This window comes from Marmota monax, unplaced genomic scaffold (assembly GCF_021218885.2).
Source record: "Marmota monax isolate L192 unplaced genomic scaffold, Marmota_monax_Labrador192_F-V1.1 WCK01_AAM20220418_F8-fsc00285, whole genome shotgun sequence".
NCBI lineage: Eukaryota > Metazoa > Chordata > Mammalia > Rodentia > Sciuridae > Marmota > Marmota monax.
Window position 1 is genome coordinate 325,611 of NW_026695045.1, and position 14,218 is coordinate 339,828.

The 14,218-nt window shown below is 38.2% G+C and overlaps 1 protein-coding gene across 2 annotated transcripts in view; it reads left to right on the forward strand.

Annotated features, from left to right (window-relative positions):
* Window positions 1-14,218, forward strand: part of Pitpnc1 (phosphatidylinositol transfer protein cytoplasmic 1) — a 253,057-nt gene extending 238,839 nt beyond the window's left edge. For both annotated transcript variants that reach the window (XM_058573717.1, XM_058573716.1), the window contains one exon: window positions 9,074-14,218. In XM_058573717.1, the coding sequence (XP_058429700.1) occupies window positions 9,074-9,390 (317 nt within the window). In that variant the 3' untranslated portion in view covers window positions 9,391-14,218. The remainder of the gene's footprint in view (window positions 1-9,073) is intronic.

Below are 14,218 nucleotides of genomic sequence, written 5' to 3' on the forward strand. Positions count from 1 at the left end.
CTACATCCCCAACTGAGAAATTTATTCTTTTTCTATTTAATATTTATTTCTTTTAGTTGTACACAGTACTTTTGTTTTTGTTATTTATTTATTTTTATGTGGTGATGAGGATCCAACCCAGGGCCTCGCATGTGCTAGGCTACCGCTCTACCTCTCAGCCACAACCCCAGCCCCCCCGGATAAATTTATTCTTAAGAAATATACATGTGCAAGCTGCAGGTATACTTCAGTGGCAGAGCGTTTCGGTTTAATCCCCAAAACCAAACAAAAAAAGAGAGAGAGAAAGAAAGATAAATATACCTATGCTCCTGAATTTATGTACAAAGCTATTATGTATAATAATGTTTATCAGAGTTAAAAATTAGTCAGTCTCAATGTAAATGTCCATGAACAGGTCTTTGTTTTTTTTTTTTAATTTTTTATTGTTGGTTGTTCAAAACATTACATAGTTCTTGATATATCATATTTCACACTTTGATTCAAGTGGGTTATGAACTCCCATTTTTACCCCGTATACAGATTGCAGAATCATATCAGTTACACATCCATTGATTTACATGTTGCCATACTAGTGTCTGTTGTATTCTGCTGCCTTTCCTGTCCTCTACTATGAACAGGTCTTTGGGTAAAGGCATTCTGGTGCACCCACACCCATACTATGAATATTGTGCAAAACCGTTAAAAAGAATAAGGTCAAGGCTAGGGCATGGATCAGTGGTAGAGCATTTGCCTAGTATGTTCGGGGCCCTGGGTTTGATTCTCAGCAGCACAAAGAAAAATAAATAGTTCTGTTTTACTGATATGGAAGTATGTACATTTTCCCTTGTAGAAAGAAGAAATCAAAACTACTACTTACTGGAATAGAAAAACATAGTAACTACAGTATGATTCCATATGTGTAAATGTAAATAAGACTATCTGTGAGTTTGTATGTGTATGTGTGTGTGTGTGTGTGTGAGAGAGAGAGAGAGAGAGAGAGAGAGAGATAAATGCCTATGACTTCATAGAATAAATATCTACCAGCACATGCCTCAGTCTCTTAAGTGATTATCTCTAGGAGAAGCAATAAGATTGGAAGAGATTAATAGGAATTAAATACTTTTCTCTATTTAATCCAGTACTTTATGAAATTTTGGGGGTTACAGAATTCATGTATTACTTGAGTGATCAAATAAATAAATAATAACTTAAAACATTTTATTTTAAAAAAAATGGTTGAAGCATGTAAGGCTCATATAGTCGAGGTCTATTTTGCTGCTTAACGCGAGCCTTTATTTGATAGTTCAGGAAACCTAAGAAGATTCCTCAATTCACAAATCCCCAGGACCAGAGCACTTTTTGCCTGGACCTCAACCCCGGGCACCTGGCGGAGAAGAGGTTTCCACTAGGGCCCCATGCAGTGTGACCTTCACACCCTGGGAAATGAAACTCCGGCCGCTCTCTCCTTACCTAATATAGGACAAGAAAGAGACCATAAGGAAAGAAATGGCTTTTCCAAAGGACAAGGAGGAAATTTTGTCCCTTTGAGGTACAGTGAGAGAATTTACACCTCTGGAAGACTTCCTACCGCTGATCATGTTAGTGAAACGCTGACAGCAAAGCTCCAAAGATACTAGATTCATTTGCTTTATCAGAAGAAATATTGTACTGGTTCCAACGCTCTTAAATCAGACAATTAGCTCCAGTGTTACTTGTTTCAGAAGCCTAAGTAAGAAAGAAACCTTACTTAGGAAAAGCAAATTATAACCTTTCAAAATCTAAGTTAAGGAGTAGTTATTTACCAATTTATTTGCAACATAACTGACATAGGATTCCTTTCATTAAGAGTTTGTTTGATACAAATGCTGGAACTAAATCGTGAGAAGCTGTTCTGATCATTGAAAATCAATCAATAATGAAGATGAATCATCTCTGAAAGTATAATCTGTCTTTGGGCATATGTAATTGAATTTTCTAAAGAATTGATTCAGATATAGATCTCAAGGTAATATATGTTATAAAAGCAAAAAAAATGCACTTTACCAAATAACCTGGAACATTTTCACTTGATTAGAATTTCCATAAGTTTCCAAGGAATATTGAAAAATTCATACATCATTTCCATACACATTTATCGTCTGTGGGGATATTTAAGGACTCAGACAAAGGTATTTTCCTTTGGCATCAGCAGGGACCAAATTATCATTCTTTAGAGAAATACCCTATTATAAATGTTCATTCTTACGTAGGTTGAGATCTTTTTTTTTTTTTCTTTTAGGTGCAATTTTCTGAAATTTGGGTTTTTGGTGTTTGTTTGCTTCGATTTGCAGTGCCTGGATCAAACCTATAGCCTCAAACATACTAGGCAAGCCCCACCCCCACATGTTGAAATTTTGTTCCTTAACTTTTCATTTTTTTAAAAAAACAAGAGATTTTTTTTTCTCCTTACCAGTTCCAAATTGATGGTATTCATCGTCTAATGATTCCAAATGAATAGATTTTTAAATAATATTCTGTTCTTTCTTATGTAATGCATAATTTAATGCATAATTGATGTAGAAAATTTAGAAAACATGGATAAAAAAAAGAAAGGCAATGAAGATTATCTGGAATTCCAACTCAATCACTGTAAACATTGTGCAATGTATGCTTTCATTGTTTTAAAATGTAGATGACGCTTTTCATACTAAAATTATAACGTGTTCAGTTTTGCCTCATGTTTTTTATTTAACAATAACTCAAGATTATCTCCACAAGCTGGACGTTGTGGCACATACCAGAAATTCAGGAAGTCAAGACAGGAGAATCGCAAGTTCAAGGCCAGCCTCAGCAACTTAGCCAGGGCCCTAAGAAACTTAGTGAGACTCTCAAAATAAAAAATAAAAAGGACTGGGGGTATAGCCCAGTAATACAGTACCTGAGTTCAATCCTCAGTACCAAAAAAAAAAAAAAATGAAAAGAGAAAAAGACCAAGGCAGTAATGAACATCTTTGTTGTTAAATCCTTTTTCACATTCATAAAACTGCTACATCTTTGAAAGCACATAGTCACACTATTTAGGCCCTTCTTCTAACATTGAGCTAATTAGAGATAAAGAATGATTTCTGTTGGGATTCCCTAGAACAAATAAAACAAAAACTTACTTGCTTTTTTTTCCAAATTAGGAGTCTAATGATATTTGTATAGAGAAACTTATTTAAATTTTAAACTTTCAGGTGGTTTAATATTTATTCCAGGTGTGTTTAAGATATTTTGAAAATCAGCCATTGAAATTAACATGATTGTATTGAAGAATGTGTTGTTGTTAACTAAGTGTGTTTGTTCTAATCATAAAGCAGCATCTCCTATTGCTTCTCAGATGTCTCTGTTTTCTAAAAAAAAAAAAAGCATGCTCTTTGCCTGGCCAGACTGCTGCTTAGCATTCTTGATACTTATATTGCGTAACGACAGCATTTTTGATTAATGATTTCAGGGCAGGAGGGGGATTATCAGCTAAATAAAATAGCCCAGGTCTGGATTTAGAGCCATGCTCCATCTTGGCCCTAGACCACATAGAATTAAATCATAAGTTCTGCATGTCTGCCCTTTGGAAATGAAGAGAAATCTCACATGACACTTGGATTGATATAAAAAGACACTAAACTACATGACACAGAAAACACTTAAGGAAAAATTTCAACTGTGAATATCCATTGCAAATCCCCCACCAAGCCAGTTAGTGATTGGGGTGGTAGATGAAGCAATCGATGGGCTACCTTCATTGGTTAAGAGGCAGAGCATTAAATTATGTCAAGGCAGCAATAGCAGAGTGCCCATCTGGAGAAACTGCTGATAAAATGTAAGGAGAGGGGTGGGGGTGGGGAATAAAACCAAGGGAGTGTTTAAAGTGAGACTAATTGTCAATTTTATGCATTTCACATACTGAAGATGGATAGGTTCTTTCTTTTAAGTTTTTTAAACAGTTGAACTAAGACAGGATTCCTCAACTTCAGCACTGTGGATATTTTAGATCAGATTACTCTTTGTTGGGGGCTGGAAGTCCTGTGCATTGTGAAATGTTCCCCAGCATCCCTGGCCTCTGCCCTCTTGTATAGATGCCAGTAGAACCCCTTCCACAGTTATGACAACCAAAAATGTCACAAAATTGTCCACTGTTGAGAACTACTGGATTAAGAGATCATTATCCTGAAACACTGCAGACTGGGGCCAAAAATCATGTCATGTGCCATTTTATTTATAGATCAGTGTGGGTGGAAGTAGTGCCAGCCATCTTCAAGCTGTTAGGCTAGACTCAAAGCTCAGTGTAGACCTGCACTCTCTGATACCATGTATCTGTGCAAAAATGCATCCGTGTGAGAATGGCACCACGCCTCTCCTGTACCAGAATGTCAGTGCTCTGCCTTCTACGTCCTCTCTCCTATGATAGCAGTGAAAGTGTCCTTTCTGTTGTTGAATGCATTGATTGAAAGACTCTCAATGTACTTGGAAAGGCATTTGGAAGGTAAGTATTAAACCAAATAATCCTGACCCTCTGTCCCCAAAGGGATCTTCTAACAAGCTTTAGGAGATCTCAGGCTACGCACTGGCCACATGCTAATACTTTCTACCACCAAGCTCATTTCACAAGAATCACCCCTAAGTAATTTCCACTCTTCTCTGTTCTAAGTCTATTTTGACTTAACTTCCTTGCCCTTATTTCCCCTTTGGCTGGTTTAACTAACTTTATGATTTATTCCTCATAAAGTTAATCAGTTCCCTGCCTTTTAAAACCTCTCTGGCTACTGCTAAGCTACCATCTTTCCCTAAAGTCTCCCCATGGAAAGTTTGCATTTAATAACGGAAGTTGCCAACATCTTGACCTCTTTCAGATATGACAATGGATGATGTTCGGGAATACGAGAAAAACATGCATGAACAAACCAACATAAAAGTTTGCAATCAGCATTCCTCCACTGTGGATGACATAGAGAGCCATGCCCAAACAAGTGTATGTAGAATTTTTAAAACATGTTGCCCACCCTGTATGAAACCAACACGTAAACTGATCTTTGAAATACTGCAAATGCTCTTTTCCCAACCGTCCACAAAATCATGTCATTGCCCAAGAGGCTGTTGGTGAAGATGCTGAGCTGGGTCTAGAGCAGGCAGTGTCGCCTCTCTCTTCCAGACATTTCAATTCTTTAAAGTTGCTTGACTTGGGGGTTGTTTTGGTCATAAAACCAAGAACATGGAGAGTGGAAACATATTGTGATACTAGTGAAATGGCCTGCACTGAACATAAAAAGAGCACAGGAGTAAAAATGGGTGTCGTATGTAAACTAGAACAACATGTCAGTAACTTTTCAAAACATAGTTAACACTTACTTGTTCATTCAGAGGAGGGCTTCTGGCTCATCTGCTATTTTGGGTTTCTTTACATGTGCTTTGAAATGCTTCCTAAGGCTCTTTATAGCTATTTTACCCAATCAGTTCTTTTTTACTTAGGGTAATCTCAAGACAGAACTGCAGTCTGCACACACACAGGCTGAGTAGTGAAGGGCTGATCACGGGAAATGTGCTGAGCTGCACAGACGATCCAGCCTGGGACTTAGCAAAAGCCTCAGAGCCTGAGGTTATTTAGTCGCACATGGGAAATTAAGAGCTTGTGGTGTTCACCAGCATCTTAAATAGAGTCATCTCTACATCCTTTTTGCTAGTGAAAGGAAAAACAGTCAACAAAGAAAAAAGTAATCACCAAGTCATTTTATGGGTCTTCAGCCATACAAAGAGCTGGGATTTCTTTGGGGTCCAGCTTGAGTTGTTTGTCAGCCCAGCACCTGGAATAATACATATTAGATTTAAAAAAAAAAAAATCCAAGAATGCAGGTAGAGAAAATTGAGAAGTGGCTGTTGTTGTAAATAGATGCTTTAAAATCGTGAAGACCTTCTGGTTGCACATTGGAAATTTTAGTTAAGATTTTAGAGCATGACTTTGGAATATGCCTGAAAAGCTTACGGGCTGCCATTGGCTGCATGTGACTGCCCTTGAGTCTGCAAGGGCCCTAACTCTTCCTGCCCTGCTTTGCATGCAGTGATTGGGTCGCAGGAAACTGTTGGGGCAAGACTCACTTGAAGTGTTTCCCTTCTACAAATGTACACATTCCGATAAGACTTCCCACTCCTCTCTCCCTGTTCTAAAGTTAGAAATGTCTTTAAGGAAACTATTCTTGAATTTTCATCACTTTCAATTGCCTTTTCCTTTTGGAATGTCAGATACTAGTTCCTCCTCAACTGATCTGAAAGCTGATCACTATAAATATGTCCAGACGTAGGACCAAGCCACAGGGAAAGAGGACACTGGGGATGTCTCAAGGGCATCAAGCCAGTGCTTTTCACCTTCTCATTTCTTGAAGTTTGCAGCTTAAGGCTCTTTGCTTGGTTTTCTTTTAGTTTTACTCTGAGTATTATAAAGTCAGTTTCACTATATACAAGGTGATAAGCTAGAAGTCCCATGCATTCTCTGGCTGCAAATCACAGTTGTGACTTCAGCGTAAGATATACCCTACCCACTGAGAAGTTACACAAAGTGATTATTTTGAAAGCTTGTGACGTTTCCTTTATTCTTTGGAATTCCATGAAATTGAGGATCATTTATCTTTCCACAGTCTCTCTACACTATCACAATGAAAAAAAAAAAAAAAACAGTTAAAATCAAGAAGCTGCTATGCATCACAAATAAAACCTGCATGGGTGCTAAATGAAATTTAAATAATCCACCTGAGCAAGGATAGATTAGATTGAAATTATGCAAAATTAACATTCCTGAACACAGCATAAGGAAATAACAGTCTTGTTTTCAATTGAGGGCTTTCAAAGCCTTCAAGGAAGGGAACTTCTAAGGGACTGGGAATGGAAAATTAAAATTCTGTGCTTTGGATGATTTCTGCCCCCTGATGGATGCATGAAGTAGAGCACCATGCACAGATGCTGGTTAGAAAGTCTAATTTCTCAAAGATGCTATTTGTTTATTCTCTCAAAAACACACCATAGTTCAATTCAGTAAACTTTTTCTGAGAGTCTTGACTTTACTTCAAAGTAAATAACTCCTTTTTTAACCTTAATTTCATTTCTTAGCCAATTGCCTTAGTGTTTTTTAGAAGTAGTAAATTGCCAGGTGCAGTGGCGCATGCCTACAATCCCAGGAACTTCAGAGGCCAAGGTGGGAGGATCACAAGTTAAAGGCCAGCCTCAGTAATTTAGCAAGACCCCTGTCTCAATAAAAAATAAAAAGGATTGAGGATGTAGCTCAGTCATAGAGCACCCCTAGGTTCAGTCCCTAGTACCACCAAAAAAAAAAAGAAAAAAAGAAAACAAAGTGGTAAATTAATAGGATATATTGTGAGTTTTATATTATGTCAAAACAGTTGCTATTTTTTTATTTTTGTAAAAACTTTTCCCTTTCAGGAAATTTTAATAATTATTCAGAAGGATTTCATTTTATGGAAAGTTTCTGGTTTGCTCAGATGTTATAAAACCTAATGATTAATACTGTATCATGAATGTTCATTCCATACTTAATATTTCTAGAATGGCTATGTGGTTTCACAACAGTTTAGTCATGCAGCATTATCTAAGGAAGTTTCAGTTACTAAGTTCATGACAGAGGACAAGAGAGAATGAAAAATGAGTCTCTGGAAAGTCAAAATAGATGAAAATCCATGGGCAGCAGATTTCACATTTTACTCAAAGACAAGCCCTTAGGCCTTCAATCGGTGCCTATTCTAATAAGCCCAGTTACCTGTTGCCCTATTCCTGGTAAATAAAATGTCAAAGGTTACCAGACTGGCAGTAGTTAATGGTAACCCTGACAGGACTGGGGGTATAGCTCAGTGGTAGGGTGCTTGCTTGACATGCGCCAGGCCCCGGGTTCAATCCCCAGCCCTGCAATAAATAAATAATAATAACATTAATTAATACAGTTTCTGAAAATGAGAAAAGTGATAGGAAGCTATAAAGAACAGACCCTGAGAAGAGAATCATCTCTGGATAGTTGCACAGTGACACAATATAGCTTGTCTTCAAAGTAGTAAGTGTGTATGCACTAAATTCATTAGGGAAAGGTTTACATCCTTTAAAATGCTGCTTTTAATTTCTCACTTAAGAAGGGAATTTTAGGTATTTGAAAAATCTACATCACCCCACAATGCCTGTTAAATGAAGCATCGCTGACTTATCTGTTGAATTACAGATAATGCTTTTTTCCTCTTAAGGACAATCCTTGCTCATTAAATGATCCTCCCTTTTCATTCTCTATTATTTTTCTTTCAAGTTGCTTTGAGAAATGGTTTTATTTTCTTGGCTTTGGGGTAATTTTCAGGCTTATTATTGTTGTCTTCTTATTTGTATTTTAAGCTGAATTAAAACATAACAATCTCATAGCGGATACATAGTTAGGAAACCAGGAACAACAGCACCTCCGTGCCTCTTCAGAATACCCAAAAAAGAAAAAAAAAAAGAGTGTATTTATTAAATAAGAAGACAGCATGCCGAGAAATTCTGACTATCTACCTGAATTTACCTTATAGAGATATATCAGGGTTTTTTTTTTTCTTTTCTTTTTTTGTGATCTGAAGATGACAATAATATGTATCATTTCAGGACCACGGATTGCTTTAATTACTTTCTCTTTATAGAAGAGATGACCAGGTCTAATACTAGCTCAATATACCCCGCACCATACCCACAATGCATGTACACACGCACTCACACACATTTGTGTACACACACACACACATATACACACACACACTGTATATGGGTCTAGTCATGTACACTTCTTTTAAGTATTTATCCAGAATACTCAAAATACTGGCTCAATAATGCTCTGGAAGATCTTAGATGGGTGTACACAAAGGAATATTGTTTCCAGGGTGTGTCTCAGTAAAATGGAAGATAACTGAGGATTTAGTATTTCCATGACAATTGGGGTTTGTGATCAGAAAGAGCCCCCTTAAGGATGGGGTTCCCAGAGTTCCTTTGAAGCCAGGTGAAGTGATGAATCTGTTTGCATCTCTTCTAAGTGACAGCTCAGTTTTCTTTCTTTTTCCCTTTGAAGACATGACAATGGATGAAGTCCGAGAATTTGAACGAGCCACTCAGGAAGCCACCAACAAGAAAATTGGCGTTTTCCCACCTGCCATTTCTATCTCGAGCATTCCCCTGCTGCCTTCTTCCGTGCGCAGCGCCCCGTCCAGCGCCCCGTCCACCCCTCTCTCCACAGATGCACCAGAATTTCTGTCAGTTCCCAAAGATCGACCCCGGAAAAAGTCAGCTCCAGAAACTCTCACGCTTCCAGACCCTGAGAAAAAAGCCACTCTGAATTTGCCCGGCATGCACTCCTCAGATAAGCCACGTCGGCCCAAGTCAGAGTGACCTCACCCGGAGATCTCATGGGTTTTATATTTTCATTTTGTTGTTGTTGTTGTTGTTTTTTAAGAATCTTCTGATATAGGAAAAGACTGCTTTGTCACTCAAACATGTTCCTTTGATCTCTGAGTGTGCATGGGGTAAAGTAATTTCACAAATAATATGAATCCTAAGTATGCCACACAGCGTCATAGTATATTTAAGATGTAAGACTTGCAAAAAACCAGAAGGGATCTTCTGTAGACACAGCTATAAGTCAGGGAGGAAGCCTTGGTATTGGGCATTTGGTGAGGCTGGCATGGACTTCAAGGGTAAATATATGAAAACTTCATACCACTTTGTTGCCAAGTGTGGTAAAATAGTAAAGTCGATTTCCTCCCATCAGACCTGAAATTCTCAAAAAATACTCTCAGGCATCACAAACCTAATTGTTAAATTTTGAACTGCTGACCACCAATACTTGAATACCAGTAGTTACTGAGATTTTGATTAATCTGACTCAGGATTTGGGGCCGAGTTAACTCCTTAAATTTTTGAAAATTTTAATTACGAACGTATAGAGGCTCCAAGTGCAATTGATGATAACTTATTTATACCTTTCACAGAATTTAATAATAAAGATTCCACTTGTTTCTGCCTTTTAATAACTTTCCCCTTGTGCCCTTGTGGCCTCCGAAATCTTTCAGAATTGCATGAACAAATGTGACTATAACCAATTTATTTTGGAATGGTTTAGTTTAGGAACCAAGAGACCCAGGTGAAACAAGCATCTTTTTTTCTGTACAGGTACCAACAAACCTTGACTTGCCAGCTACCATCATCCATTAAGATTCTCAGAATTTGCAATTAACTGAATAGAATTCATTGACTATTTGCCCATTTGAAGATATCCAAGGGTAGAATAAGCTAACTGGGCTTTAACACTGTTAGAGGTCTGGTATGCAGACCATGAAAAAGGGAATTGTCTCCCACTCCTCTCCTAGTTTTCCTTAGTCATCCAGACATCCCTGGAATGGATCGCCCACCACCAGACCTTAGAAAAGACTGTCATTCTCTTGCTCCTTCCTTAAAATCCAAATTTTGGAGCCTGAGGGTGTAGCTCAGTCATAGAGCACTTGCCTAGCTTGTGGGAGTCCCTGGGTTTGATCCCCAGCACTATAGAAAGAAAGAAAGAAAGATCCAGATATTAGGAATGTTGCAGAAATAAGTAAATACTGCCAAGGTAGAGGAGAGCATGAGCAGAACTGGTGGCTCCTATTTGTAAAAAGAAGGAATGATAGCTGGGCGCAGTAGCATATGCCTGTAATCCCAGCAGCTTGGGAGGCTGAGGCAGGAGGATTTCAAGTTCAAAGCCAGCCTCAGCAAAAGTGAGGTGCTAAGCAACTCAGTGAGACCCTGTCTCTAAATAAAATACAAAATAGGACTTGGGATGTGGCTCAGTGGTTGAGTGCCCCTGAGTTCAATCCCTAGTACCCACTCCCCAAAAAAGAATAAGGAATGATAATAAATGTCCATGAGTCTTGCTTTCATTTCTGCAAGTGGTGTGAATGCAAGATTCGAACAAGATTGACAGGAGGCAAGATCATTCATCAAAGTGGCAGAAAGAATTCTCTTTTTGTCCAAAGAGAAATCTGTCACTGTTGCACCTCACTGCCTTTAAACACAGAAGGGAGGGCAAGCAGAATCTCAGCATTGATATTTGTCCTTCATGAGAGGAAGAAAACAAGGTAACTGGGCAACTCCAGAGCCCACGCCCTAGCTAGCCTTTCTGACCGTCACCTCCAACCTCAGGAAAGGGGCCTTCCCAAAACAGAGATTCCAAAGGAAACAGTGTAGACCAAGGAGCAGATTCTCCTTCCCTCAGCCTCAGTGGTGGCCAGTGCCTGCTTCCCCCACCCCCGCCCCCAGTGCTCAGCACTCCATGTTGTCTTTTGCAGATTGACACCCGCCCCCAAGGTGCAGGCGCTGGACCCATGAGCCCAGCACCATCTTTCTTTATCTATAGTCTGACATTTAGCTTAAAGGAAAATAGACCCAGTACTCAAAGGAAACCAGTCACAAATAGCTTAGATAACAGTGCATCTTTTCCTTAAGAATGATAGTATCATAGTAAGAAAACCTCTTTGCATGGTATGGAAGCATGAATTTTGCTTGTGGGAAAACTTCATCTTTTATCAAACCCCTTGGACTTTTCAATGGCTCCCTCTCCATGAAGTAGTACTTAATAAGAATGTTTGGCTTTAGAAAGCAAAATTCTACTTTCAGAAGACAAGGAGATAGCATATGTATTTGCTTACTGTCTGCGAGCTGAAATCAAGGTAGGGGTGGGATCATTATTTTCACATAGAACAAATTTATTCTGTGCAGGTTGTTAACACATCTGGCACCTAGTTTTTCCATTAATACCATTGCTATTTTCCCTTTTTATAAAGTAGCTTCTGCTGTCAAAGTCAATAATTCAATATGCTTTAGAAAGCTAATTTCTGATTTCCTTTTGTGACCTTTCTTTCTTTTATAGCCAGTATAATACCACAGACATCAATTTCGAAGCTGCCCATGATGGTGTGATTCTTAAGTAACAAAGTGGGTGTGCTCTTAACATACGTTCAGTTTTTCTGTCTACATATGATTTGTGTGCAGTACAAAATGGGGGGTGCAGATATTCCTTTAGCTGCTTTGAATATTTAATCCAGTCATCACATGGCATAAATGACTCAATATTTTACACATCTTGGTTTCCAAGTGTCATTTCACCTTCTCCATATGCGGATTTGTTATTGTGGGATACAAGCCTGCGATGAATGTGTACATAGAACATTAATAATTCTTATGAGGATGGAAATTAAATGGCTGCATGATGGAAATTTAGAAGAAGAAGAAGAAAAAAGCAGAAACTTGAATTTGCTAAGCATGTTTGAGGAAAAATAGAATCCTTAACTCAGTGCCTCTGTCTGCAATGTGGAAACCTTCAACTTTACTCACCAAAATTGTATTATACCTGTATATATATAAATATAGGGTAGTGAGTTCCATACCACCAATTTTAAGTCTCTGGTAGCCAAATGAAAACAAATAATCCATAGGATAACACATATATTCACCCCTCTTCATCTCTGATGTTAGTGGAGACTATGAAAATGGCCGTAAGGTCCATTACTTTGAATGGGTTTCGAGTGTGAAATCTCTGTAGTTTTTGTTGACTATAGCATAGCATTCTTGCCTTGGCTGTGCTTTCCTGGGAGAGAGAGAGAGGTCTTCTTATTTTTAGTGCATAAACTCTGTCTGAAGTCACCTCTGAAGATCATTTCATTTTAAGCTGTAGAAAGACAAAGCAAAGAAAATGGGTAAGAATGAAGGAGGCTGTGACACTTTTATTTGCCACCATTATCCCTGAAACCATAGGAGTTCATTGGTGAACTCGTTTATAAATGCTTCTGTTACGGTTTTGCATCTATGTGTAGGGGGAATGGTTTTGATTTGTTTGGAGGTATATATTAGCCATGTTTTGGGTTGTGAAAGTAAGTACCAGCCAGTCATGGATGTATAATGAAGACACTTAAACAACCCAACAATACTTCTAAAAGTAAATTGTGTGATTTTATTTCAAAGTAAAATAATGAACTAAGAAAACAGATGCTGACAAATCTTGATAAATCATTTTCAGTAAAAGTTTCAGGATGATTGTTATTTATGAATATTTTTAAATTCTACTTTCTTCCTGGGCTGGGGATGCTGCTCAATGGTAGAGTACTTGCCTAGAGTGTGCAAGGCCCTAGGTTCAATCCCCAGCACTACATAAAAATAACAAATAAATATGGGGCTGGGGCTCAGTGATATAGCGCTTGCCTAGCACGCATGAGGCACTGGGTTCAATCCTCAGCACCACATAAAAGTAAATAAATAAAAATAAAGACATATGTCCACCTACTTTTAAATAAATAAATAAATTCTTTCTTTAGTTTTTCCCCCTGGCTTAGAAACAACAAAATAATAGGTCACTGAGTGGCTTAGGTCAATAGGAATTTTATGTTTGAGAAGAGCCAAAGTGTAACTGACTCTGTATCAAATGTATAATCTGATAATTCAAATAGAGAGGAATTGTCTAAATGGTTTTAGTACTTTTCTGATCATCTGACAGTCTAGGTGACAATCTGCCATCTGAGACATAGTTCTTAAAAAAGATTGCTGTCCAATGACTGCAACCTGATCATCAGTAAACTTTTAAACTGTTCATTCTTGCTAAAACTCACGTAGCACACAGTAGCACACAGAATTGGCATGCCAAGGCAAAACATACTGGCTTCTACCTTCAAAACAATCTGTTTGTATCTGAAATGTGTTTAAGCTTTGTAGGAGTTAGTGCAGTAACAGAATGTGGTATGTTGAGTTTCTCAGATGCCATTATTAATTGTAATGTTGTTGTGAAGTTAACAAATGCTTTAGGATAAGCCTCTCGATGTGTCTGCCTGTTTCAGTTGAAATTAGGTCTGTTGGATTGGCCATCTCGCTTCAGTTCTTTGTATCTCTAGGAAGAAGTTCTCTGAGTTTATGTTATCCTGTGCCACTTGTGTAGCTTCAAGTGTAATTTTTAGTGCTTACATTCTGAGCTGGGATCCTGATTGGTTACATTAGTCAAAATACCACTGCCACTGCCGAAGGACCAAGTGTTACAGGTGACAAGCAAAGCAATCGGAAGTTGACACTCACATGTGCCATCCTGTGTCGTCTTATGGCTGTACGGTGTCATCCCCCTCCCCAGTTATTTATTATTGTTTATAACTTACTTTTTCTTACATTCTGTTGTAAATAAAGTAAAAAGCAATCTTCTTTCCAA